Raw genomic sequence first — 11,833 nt, 5'->3', positions numbered from 1 at the left:
CCAGAGGAACCTCAGAGTCAGCTCTTATGGCAGCCGTTGGATCTGTCTTAACAGGTAAAGTGAAGCCTGTTTACACAGACAGTTTACAAGTCAACACTGAAAAAATGAAGCATCTTCTTTAAAGAAACGTTATTGATGCATTTAAAAATGATTCAGAAAGTGCATCATGGAAAATAGCTCAGACAGTGAAGTACAAGTCTTCGTAGTTCACTGAGCTATTTTCCATGGTGTATTTACTGAACCGTTTTTAAATGCATCAATAAAAACTTTCTTTTTGAAAATACATTTGTTTCTGTTTTATAGGAATTGTTTATTCCCTTTTCCTTTAAGTGTCCATGTGCTATTGGGGGAGTATTAACGGAGCTAAATGAATCTTTTTTTATTATTATTTTTAGAAACAATACATTTTTATTAAAACCTTAGAAAAAAAGAAAAAACGCACAAGGCAAAACTGAACTGTAGTTAATATCAGCTGAACATTCATGGATTTATATGCTACAAGCTATACAATTCGATACAGAGTGCAAATTCATAAAGCATAGTGAGTTAAAAATAATAATCAAATAACGTATAATCAGCATTAGTGTAGAGGTAAGTGCCCTTCAACAAGCAGCTAGTTTCTAAACAAGATTAAACTAAATTTGTGATTAACAGATACACATCAATGGAATGCAAAACACTTAAACATTGATTAAAAAAAAAAAACACGTGTGTTTTATTTTGCGTGATTGCGGTTATTAGAGGATATTTAACACCTTCAGATTACCCTATAGATCAGGGTATTAAAAAAAAAAAATAAATGTGCATTTTCCCTTAAATTAAGTTTTCATTTGATACATTGTGTAAAAAGCATAAATTTGAATACAAACAGTGGAGCAGTTAAAAAGCATATTAAAAAAAAAGTGCAGTGATTGCATTGTAGCAGTCAGATCCTGATCAGTGGATTATAGGTGGATAAATGATGCCGTTTCAAAAACTGATCCAAAGTTTCAGTAAAATGTCCCATGTGCCAGAGGAACCGCAGTCTCTCAGCATGGCTGTTGCTAACCCCTTAGCTTTTCAGACAAATGAGGATGATGAATCCGCTGAGTTTAGCCGCAACATTTACCAGCAAGGAATAGGACAGTCCGTGTATTGGCATAAGCATCCGCTGGGGGCAGTATCGCACGGTATGAGCGTGATCACCACTGGCTCCGCACTGAGGACAGGTGTATCCTCGCAGCACCGGACACTGGACTCGGCCATCCTGTCCTTTTAGGCGGTGTGTGCTGTAGAATGCGGCAGATTCCCGGTTATTTTTGCAGAAAGCACAGCCCTGCTTCCCATGGCTCACAGCAGGCTGCTCGGGCTCCGAGGGGGCGGAGAGGAAACAGCTCCATGTAGGAGACACTGGCAGCATCTTGTCAGCCTCCCGGGGCTCAGACACCTTCAAGCCTCTGATAATGAGAGCTGAGAGTACCAAATAATCATTCCAGGTGCTAAAAGCATTGCCCGCCTGTGTGGTTCCGCTATACGCCGGTAGCGCCATCTTAGCTCTACGAAGCTAAATCAATCTACTTAACTGTTATTGCACTGCTCTCCGTAAATCACTCTAGGATCTGTTCACACTACAGGGAGTGCAGAATTATTAGGCAAATGAGTATTTTGACCACATCATCCTCTTTATGCATGTTGTCTTACTCCAAGCTGTATAGGCTCGAAAGCCTACTACCAATTCAGCATATTAGGTGATGTGCATCTCTGTAATGAGAAGGGGTGTGGTCTAATGACATCAACACCCTATATCAGGTATGCATAATTATTAGGCAACTTCCTTTCCTTTGGCAAAATGGGTCAAAAGAAGGACTTGACAGGCTCAGAATGTCAAAAATAGTGAGATATCTTGCAGAGGGATGCAGCACTCTTAAAATTGCAAAGCTTCTGAAGCGTGATCATCGAACAATCAAGCGTTTCATTCAAAATAATCAACAGGGTCGCAAGAAGTGTGTGGAAAAACCAAGGTGCAAAATAACTGCCCATGAACTGAGAAAAGTCAAGCGTGCAGCTGCCAAGATGCCACTTGCCACCAGTTTGGCCATATTTCAGAGCTGCAACATCACTGGAGTGCCCAAAAGCACAAGGTGTGCAATACTCAGAGACATGGCCAAGGTAAGAAAGGCTGAAAGACGACCACCACTGAACAAGACACACAAGCTGAAACGTCAAGACTAGGCCAAGAAATATCTCAAGACTGATTTTTCTAAGGTTTTATGGACTGATGAAATGAGAGTGAGTCTTGATGGTCCAGATGGATGGGCCCGTGGCTGGATTGGTAAAGGGCAGAGAGCTCCAGTCCGACTCAGACGCCAGCAAGGTGGAGGTGGAGTACTGGTTTGGGCTGGTATCATCAAAGATGAGCTTGTGGGGCCTTTTCGGGTTGAGGATGGAGTCAAGCTCAACTCCCAGTCCTACTGCCAGTTTCTGGAAGACACCTTCTTCAAGCAGTGGTACAGGAAGAAGTCTGCATCCTTCAAGAAAAACATGATTTTCATGCAGGACAATGCTCCATCACACGCGTCCAAGTACTCCACAGCGTGGCTGGCAAGAAAGGGTATAAAAGAAGAAAATCTAATGACATGGCCTCCTTGTTCACCTGATCTGAAACCCATTGAGAACCTGTGGTCCATCATCAAATGTGAGATTTACAAGGAGGGAAAACAGTACACCTCTCTGAACAGTGTCTGGGAGGCTGTGGTTGCTGCTGCACGCAATGTTGATGGTGAACAGATCAAAACACTGACAGAATCCATGGATGGCAGGCTTTTGAGTGTCCTTGCAAAGAAAGGTGGCTATATTGGTCACTGATTTGTTTTTGTTTTGTTTTGAATGTCAGAAATGTATATTTGTGAATGTTGAGATGTTATATTGGTTTCACTGGTAAAAATAAATAATTGAAATGGGTATATATTTATTTTTTGTTAAGTTGCCTAATAATTATGCACAGTAATAGTCACCTGCACACACAGATATCCCCCTAAAATAGCTATAACTAAAAACAAACTAAAAACTACTTCCAAAACTATTCAGCTTTGATATTAATGAGTTTTTTGGGTTCATTGAGAACATGGTTGTTGTTCAATAATAAAATTAATCCTCAAAAATACAACTTGCCTAATAATTCTGCACTCCCTGAATATAGCTCCATGACTTTTGACCCCTTGCTTGCTAGAGCTGGCTACTGTGTAGTGCAATATTTTATGGTATCTGTAGGCTTTATAAACTGTTTTGCAGCCTTTTGTTGATATACATTTTATTTCCATTCTGGTGAATCACGCTTGTCCACTAATACCCTGCTAGACCAGGTATCTTAAGCAACTTGACTGTGAGCTCCGGTGAAAGATACAGCTCTCTGCTGGAGGGAGGAGGTTGCACTGTCCTCGGGAGAGCAGTAAACCTGTCACTGGGGCTGGTGCACCTCTGGGAATTTGTGTGTGATTGCCTTGCTGTAAAAGTACCAAGACTGAGAACGACATTGTCTTGACATGGTACTTGGCTACATGTTTAGCTGCTTCTATCTGGAAACAGACTGTTTGCTTTTGCTCCTGCTTGCCTGCTTATTCTTGTTTATAACATTCTGGACTGCCTTACACTGCAGTGTCACAACTATCTATCATGGTTGCTTGATATAAGCCATTTATGATGTAGGTTAGATCTTAAAGGTACATGGTATGTGTTGTTAAAAGTCTAGGCATAGTAGGAGTTGTTTTGTTTTGTTATTATGATACTGGTCCCTATTGTATTATTTTATTTGGGATTGTATGTGTTTTCAGACCATTTGTGAACTTTATAACTGATAGATAATAAATTTAAATTTTAACAAAGAAAAACCAAAAACTTGTTACTGGCTATCATGAAATAATCCAGCTGGGCATCATTGCAGATCCTAGGCTTTACAAAGGCTAATTAAAGGGAAATGACTCCAAAAAGGTTTCTTTCTAGATTCAGATCATACAATTTACTTATCAAATTTGCTTAATTCTCTTGCAGCTAGATTTAGAATTTTGTCGGTAAAGACCCGCGTAGCTAACGCTGCTTTTTTTCCCAACGCACCCTTCCAACAACGCTGGTATTAAGAGTTGTCTGAGGGGCTGCGTTAGGCTCAAAAAAGGGTGCGTTGAGCCTAATGTAGCTCCACTTCAACCCTCAATACCAGCGTTGCTTGTGCACGATATCCCCATAGGAAACAATGGGGCATTTTGGGCTGAAAAAAAACCTAACACCTGCAAAAAAGCAGCGTTCAGCTCCTAACGCAGCCCCATTGTTTCCTATGGGGAAACACTCTCTAAGTCTGCACCTAACACCCTAACATGTACCCCAAGTCTAAACACCCCTAACCATACACTTATTAACCCCTAATCTGCCACCCCCGCTATTGCTGACACCTGCATTATATTATTAACCCCTAATCTGCCGCTCCGGACACCGCTGCAACCTACTATATCCCTATGAACCCCTAATCTGCTGCCCCTAACACCGCCAAACCCCTATATTATATTTATTAACCCCTAATCTGCCACCCCCCCATGTCGCCGCTACCTTACCTACACTTATTAACCCCTAATCTGCCGACCGGACCTCGCCGCCACTATAATAAATGTATTAACCCCTAAACCGCCATACTCCCGCCACGCAAACACTAGAATAAATAGTATTAACCCCTAATCTGCCCCCCTAACATCGCCGCCACCTACCTACAATTATTAACCCCTAATCTCCTGCCCGCAATGTTGCCGCTACTATAATAAATTTATTAACCCCTAAACCTAAGTCTAAAAATAAATACTTACCTACAAAACAAATACTTACCTATAAAATAAACCCTAATATAGCTACAATATAACTAATAATTACATTGTAGCTATTTTAGGATTTATATTTATTTTACAGGCAACTTTGTATTTATTTTAACTAGGTACAATAGCTATTAAATAGTTAATAACTATTTAATAGCTACCTAGTTAAAATAATTACAAAATTACCTGTAAAATAAATCCTAACCTAAGTTACAAATACACCTAACACTACACTATCAATAAATTCATTAAATAAATTACCTACAATTACCTAAAATAAAATACAATAAAATAAACTATTCTATATTACAAAAATAAACAAACACTAAATTACAAAAAATAAAAAAGAATTACAAGAAGTTTAAACTAATTACACCTAATCTAAGCCCCCTAATAAAATAAAAAATCCCCCCAAAATAAAAAAATCCCTACCCTATTCTAAACTACCAAAGTAATCAGCTCTTTAATCAGCCCTTAAAAGGGCTTTTTGCAGGGGCATTGCCCCACAGTAATCAGCTCTTTTACCTGAAAATAAAAATACAATACCCCCCCAACATTACAAACCACCACCCACATACCCCTACTCTAACCCACCCAAACCCCCATAAAAAAATCTATCGCTAACCCCCTGAAGATCTCCCTACCTTGAGTCGTCTTCACCCAGCCGAGCCGAATTCTTCATCCAAGGTGCGCAGAGGAGGTCCTTGATCCGGTAGTCTTCATCTTTTTGCAGGGCATTGCCCCAAAGTAATCAGCTCTTTTACCTGTAAAAAAAAATACAACCCCCCAACATTAAAACCCACCACCCACATACCCCTACCCTAACCCACCCAAACCCCCTTTAAATAAACCAATCCAATCAGCCAATCGGATTGAACGTCAATCTGATTGGCTGATTGAATCAGCCAATCAGATTTTTCCTACCTTAATTCCAATTGGCTGATAGAATCCTATCAGCCAATCGGAATTCGAGGGACGCCATCTTGGATGACATCATTTAAAAGAACCGTCATTCGTCGTTAGTCCATCGGCCAGGAAGGTCTTGAAGATGGAGCCGCTCCTCTTCGGATGGATGAAGATAGAAGATGCCGCTTGGATGCAGATGTCTGCTGGTCTGGATGTCCTCTTCTGCCCGGTTAGGATGAAGACTTCTGCCGGTCTGGATGTCCTCTTCTGCCGGATAGAATGAAGACTTCTGCCAGTCTGGATGTCCTCTTCTGCCCCATCAGATGAAGACTTCGGCCCGGGTGGGTGAACACGGCTCAAGGTAGGATGATCTTCAGGGGGTTAGTGTTAGGTTTATTTAAGGGGGGTTTGGGTGGGTTAGAGTAGGGGTATGTGGGTGGTGGGTTTTAATGTTGGGGGGTTGTATTTTTTTTTACAGGTAAAAGAGCTGATTACTTTGGGCCAATGCCCTGCAAAAAGCCCTTTTAAGGGCTGGTAAAAGAGCTGGTTACTTGGTAATTTAGAATAGGGTAGGGCATTTTTTTATTTGTGGGGCTTTATTATTTTATTAGGGGGCTTAGATTAGGTGTAATTAGTTTAAAGTTCCTGTAATATGTTTTTATTTTCTGTAATTTAGTGGGGGGTTTTTTTGTACTATAGAATAGTTTATTTAATTGTATTTAATTTTAGGTCATTGTAGGTAATTTATTTAATTAATTTAATGATAGTGTATTGTTAGGTTTAATTGTACCTTAGGTTAGGATTTATCTTACAGGTAATTTTTTAATTATTTTAACTAGGTAGCTATTAAATAGTTAATAAATATTTAATAGCTATTGTACCTAGTTAAAATAAATACAAAGTTGCCTGTAAAATAAGTATAAATCCTAAAATAGCTACAATATTATTATTAGTTATATTGTAGCTATCTTAGGGTTTATTTTACAGGTAAGTATTTAGTTTTAAATTAGAATAACTTACACCTAGATTTGGAGTTTGGCGTTAGCCGTGAAAACCAGCGTTAGAGGCTCCTAACGCTGGTTTTAGGCTACCGCCGGTATTCGGAGTCACTCAAAATAGGGTCTAACGCTCACTTTTCAGCCGCGACTTTTCCATACCGCAGATCCCCTTACGTAAATTGTGTATCCTATCTTTTCAATGGGATCTTTCTAACTCCGGTATTTAGAGTCGTTTCTGAAGTGAGCGTTAGACATCTAACGACAAAACTCCAGCCGCAGGAAAAAAGTCAGTAGTTAAGAGCTTTCTGGGCTAACGCCGGTTCATAAAGCTCTTAACTACTGTACTCTAAAGTACACTAACACCCATAAACTACCTATGTACCCCTAAACCGAGGTCCCCCCACATCGCCGACACTCGAATAATTTTTTTAACCCCTAATCTGCCGACCGCCACGTACGTTATCCTTATGTACCCCTAATCTGCTGCCCCTAACACCGCCGACCCCTGTATTATATTTATTAACCCCTAACCTGCCCCCCACAACGTGGCCTCCACCTACCTACACTTATTAACCCCTAATCTGCTGACCGCAAAGAGCCGCCACCTATGTTATCCTTATGTACCCCTAATCTGCTGCCCCTAACACCGCCGACCCCTATATTATATTTATTAACCCCTAATCTGCCCCCCTCAACGTCGCCTCCACCTGCCTCCACTTATTAACCCCTAATCTGCAGACCGGACCTGAGCGCTACTATAATAAAGTTATTAACCCCTAATCCGCCTCACTAACCCTATAATAAATAGTATTAACCCCTAATCTGCCCTCCCTAACATCGCCGACACCTAACTTCAATTATTAACCCCTAATCTGCCGACCGGAGCTCACCGCTATTCTAATAAATGTATTAACCCCTAAAGCTAAGTCTAACCCTAACACTAACACCCCCTAAGTTAAATATAATTTAAATCTAACGAAATTAATTAACTCTTATTAAATAAATTATTCCTATTTAAAGCTAAATACTTACCTGTAAAATAAATCCTAATATAGCTACAATATAAATTATAATTATATTATAGCTATTTTAGGATTAATATTTATTTTACAGATAACTTTGTATTTATTTTAACCAAGTACAATAGCTATTAAATAGTTAAGAACTATTTAATAGCTAAAATAGTTAAAATAATTACAAATTTACCTGTAAAAGAAATCCTGACCTAAGTTACAATTAAACCTAACACTAGACTATCAATAAATTAATTAAATAAACTACCTACAATTACCTACAATTAACCTAACACTACACTATCAATAAATTAATTAAATACAATTGCTACAAATAAATACAATTAAATAAACTAGCTAAAGTACAAAAAATAAAAAAGAACTGTTACAAAAAATAAAAAAATATTTACAAACATAAGAAAAATATTACAACAATTTTAAACTAATTACACCTACTCTAAGCCCCCTAATAAAATAACAAAGCCCCCCAAAATAAAAAAATGCCCTACCCTATTCTAAATTACTAAAGTTCAAAGCTCTTTTACCTTACCAGCCCTGGAGAGGGCCCTTTGCGGGGCATGCCCCAAGAAATACAGCTCTTTTGCCTGTAAAAAAAAACATACAATACCCAAGCCCCCCAACATTACAACCCACCACCCACATACCCCTAATCTAACAAAAAAAAACCCTTAAATAAACCTAACACTAAGCCCCTGAAGATCATCCTACCTTGTCTTCACCTCACCGGGTATCACACCGATCCGTCCAGAAGAGCTCCTCCGATGTCCTGATCCAAGCCCAAGCGGGGGGCTGAAGAGGTCCATGAGCCGGCTGAAGTCTTCATCCAAGCGTGGCAGAAGAGGTCTTCCATCCGATTGAAGTCTTCATCCAAGCGGCATCCATCCGGAGCGAAGCGGCAGCATCCTGAAGACCTCCACCGCGGAACATCCATCCTGGCCGACGACTGAACGACGAATGACGGTTCCTTTAAATGACGTCATCCAAGATGGCGTCCCTCGAATTCCGATTGGCTGATAGGATTCTATCAGCCAATCGGAATTAAGGTAGGAATATTCTGATTGGCTGATGGAATCAGCCAATCAGAATCAAGTTCAATCCGATTGGCTGATCCAAGCGGCAGCATCCTGAAGACCTCCACCGCGGAACATCCATCCTGGCCGACGACTGAACGACGAATGACGGTTCCTTTAAATTACGTCATCCAAGATGGCGTCAGTCGAATTCCGATTGGCTGATAGGATTCTATCAGCCAATCGGAATTAAGGTAGGAATATTCTGATTGGCTGATGGAATCAGCCAATCAGAATCAAGTTCAATCCGATTGGCTGATCCAATCAGCCAATCAGATTGAGCTCGCATTCTATTGGCTGTTCCGATCAGTTACCTGTAAAATAAATATTAATCCTAAAATAGCTATAATATAATTATAATTTATATTGTAGCTATATTAGGATTTATTTTACAGGTAAGTATTTAGCTTTAAATAGGAATAATTTATTTAATAAGAGTTAATTAATTTCGTTAGATTTAAATTATATTTAATTTAGGGGGGTGTTAGTGTTAGGGTTAGACTTAGCTTTAGGGGTTAATACATTTATTAGAGTAGCGGTGAGCTCCAGTCGGCAGATTAGGGGTTAATAATTGAAGTTAGGTGTCGGCGATGTTAGGGAGGGCAGATTAGGGGTTAATACTATTTATTATAGGGTTAGTGAGGCGGATTAGGGGTTAATAACTTTATTATAGTAGCGCTCAGGTCCGCTCGGCAGATTAGGGGTTAATAAGTGTAGGCAGGTGGAGGCGACATTGAGGGGGGCAGATTAGGGGTTAATAAATATAATATAGGGATCGGCGGTGTTAGGGGCAGCAGATTAGGGGTACATAAGGATAACGTAGGTGGCGGCGCTTTGCGGTCCTCAGATTAGGGGTTAATAAGTGTAGGCAGATGGAGGCGACGTTGAGGGGGGCAGATTAGGGGTTAATAAATATAATATAGGGGTCGGCGGTGTTAGGGGCAGCAGATTAGGGGTACATAGGGATAATGTAAGTAGCGGCGGTTTACGGAGCGGCAGATTAGGGGTTAAAAATAATATGCATGTGTCAGCGATAGCGGGGGCGGCAGAATAGGGGTTAATAAGTGTAAGGTTAGGGGTGTTTAGACTTGGGGTACATGTTAGAGTGTTAGGTGCAGACGTAGGAAGTGTTTCCCCATAGCAAACAATGGGGCTGCGTTAAGAGCTGAACGCGGCTTTTTTGCAGGTGTTAGGTTTTTTTCAGCTCAAACAGCCCCATTGTTTCCTATGGGGGAATCGTGCACGAGCACGTTTTTGAGGCTGGCCGCTTGCGTAAGCAACTCTGGTATTGAGAGTTGAAGCTGCGTTAAAAATGCTCTACGCTCCTTTTTTGGAGCCTAACGCAGCCTTTATGTGGACTCTCAATACCAGAGTTATTTTTATGGTGCGGCCAGAAAAAAGCCGGCGTTAGTTTTTCGGGTCGTTACCGACAAAACTCCAAATCTAGCCGTTAGTTAATAACAGTAAGTTTTATATAGATTTATTAAAATAATATTAAAGTTAGGGGGGTGTTAGTGTTAGACTTAGGTTTAGGGGTTAATAAGTTTAATATAGGTGGCGGCGAGGTCCGGGAGCGGCAGTTTAGGGGTTAATGAGTTTAATGCGGCGGTGTAGTGGGGGGCAGGATAGGGATTAATAACTTTAATGTAGGTGGCGGTGGGCTCCGGGTGCGGCGGTTTAGGAGTTAAACAATTATTCCGGGATCCGCAGGATATGGGTTAATAACTGGAATATAGGTGGCGGCGGTGTAGTGGGGGGCAGGATAGGGGTTAATAGGTATAATGTAGGTGGCGGCGGGGTCCGGGAGCGGCAGTTTAGGGGTTAATACATTTATTATAGTTGCGACGGGGTCCTGGAGCGGCGGTTTAGGGGGTAATAACTTTATTTAGGTGCGGGGGGCTCCGGGAGTGGCGGTTTAGGGGGTAAAACAGTGTAGTTTAGTGTGGGTGCTTAGTGACAGGCTATCAAAAAAGCTGCGAAGAAGCCGATGAGCAGCGAGATCGATGACTGTTAGTTAACAACAGTCCGCTGCTCATCGCCCGTACTTGGTGCGCGGCTTCTTGACAGCTTTTTTGATAACTTTGGAAAATGTATTCAGGTCCGCGGCGGCGATGGTAGGCGAGCTTAGGCGAGAGTATTAGGCCGGCGAATGCAGCAAAGTAGACGGCTTGATACATAGGCCCCAGAGTCTGGGCTTAGCAATGTCTTACCCTTAAAGGCTAATTAGAGAAATCTAGATTTGGAAACAATATCTGCAGTCCAGGACTTCAACCAAAGAGCTCTCCTGGCTAATACCACAAGACTAGTATTCTTAACATTGATACAAACAATTTGAATAAATGCATCACAAATGAATGGGTTAGCCTTCTTGAGAGCCTGGATACGATCCTGGATCTCCTCCAAAGGAGATTCAACCATAATCAAATCCGATAAAGAATCACACCAAAAGTAGCAGCTCCTGCCACAGTGGAAATTCTCCCTGCCGGTTGGAAAAGAAGGCCTCCTTGTAAAAAAGCCTTCTTCATATACCCCTCTAGTTTCCTATCCATTGGATCTTTGAAAGAAGTGCTGTCCTCTAACAGAATGGTGGTTCTCTTACCTAAGGTAGAGATAGCTCCATCCACCTTTGGGACAGTGTTGGAAATTATGTCAGCTATCAAGGAAGGGACTGTGAAAATATCAGGAGTCCTGGTTTGGGGTTTAAAAATGTTCTCTATTTTCTGTACTGATTTATCCTCAGCCGGTTTAGATTCTACTACGCCCAGAGTCCTTAGTACTTCCTTAGTAAATACCTCAGATTTTCCATCCTAAATCTTAAGGTTATATCCTCATCATCCTTGTCAGACTCTCTAGGAGAATCGGAGGATTAAAGTTTGCCCTCCGTACTAGACAAGGCTTCATCATCATCATCAGAAGATTGCAATTGTCTGACAGAAAACCCACCTGTGGAGTCACTGGCTTTAGATTTAGAGGAATGATGTTTAACTTTCCTC

General features: G+C 40.9%; 1 protein-coding gene across 1 annotated transcript; it reads right to left on the bottom strand.

Moving 5' to 3' along the window:
• Nucleotides 1-1,051: 1,051 nt before the first annotated feature.
• Nucleotides 1,052-1,528, bottom strand: LOC128660444 (nanos homolog 1-like). The gene has a single exon (XM_053714295.1). It carries the CDS (start codon nucleotides 1,526-1,528, stop codon nucleotides 1,052-1,054), a length of 477 nt encoding a protein of 158 aa, XP_053570270.1.
• Nucleotides 1,529-11,833: the final 10,305 nt, after the last annotated feature.

This window comes from Bombina bombina, chromosome 1 (genome assembly GCF_027579735.1).
Source record: "Bombina bombina isolate aBomBom1 chromosome 1, aBomBom1.pri, whole genome shotgun sequence".
In the NCBI taxonomy this organism is placed as follows: domain Eukaryota; kingdom Metazoa; phylum Chordata; class Amphibia; order Anura; family Bombinatoridae; genus Bombina; species Bombina bombina.
Note: the sequence above shows the minus strand (reverse complement) of the source record. Positions and strands in the feature narration are given on the sequence as shown.

Excerpts from the sequence above, each read along its gene's own strand:
- LOC128660444 (XM_053714295.1), bottom strand. The coding sequence starts at position 1,528 with ATGGCGCTACCGGCGTATAGCGGAACCACACAGGCGGGCAATGCTTTT.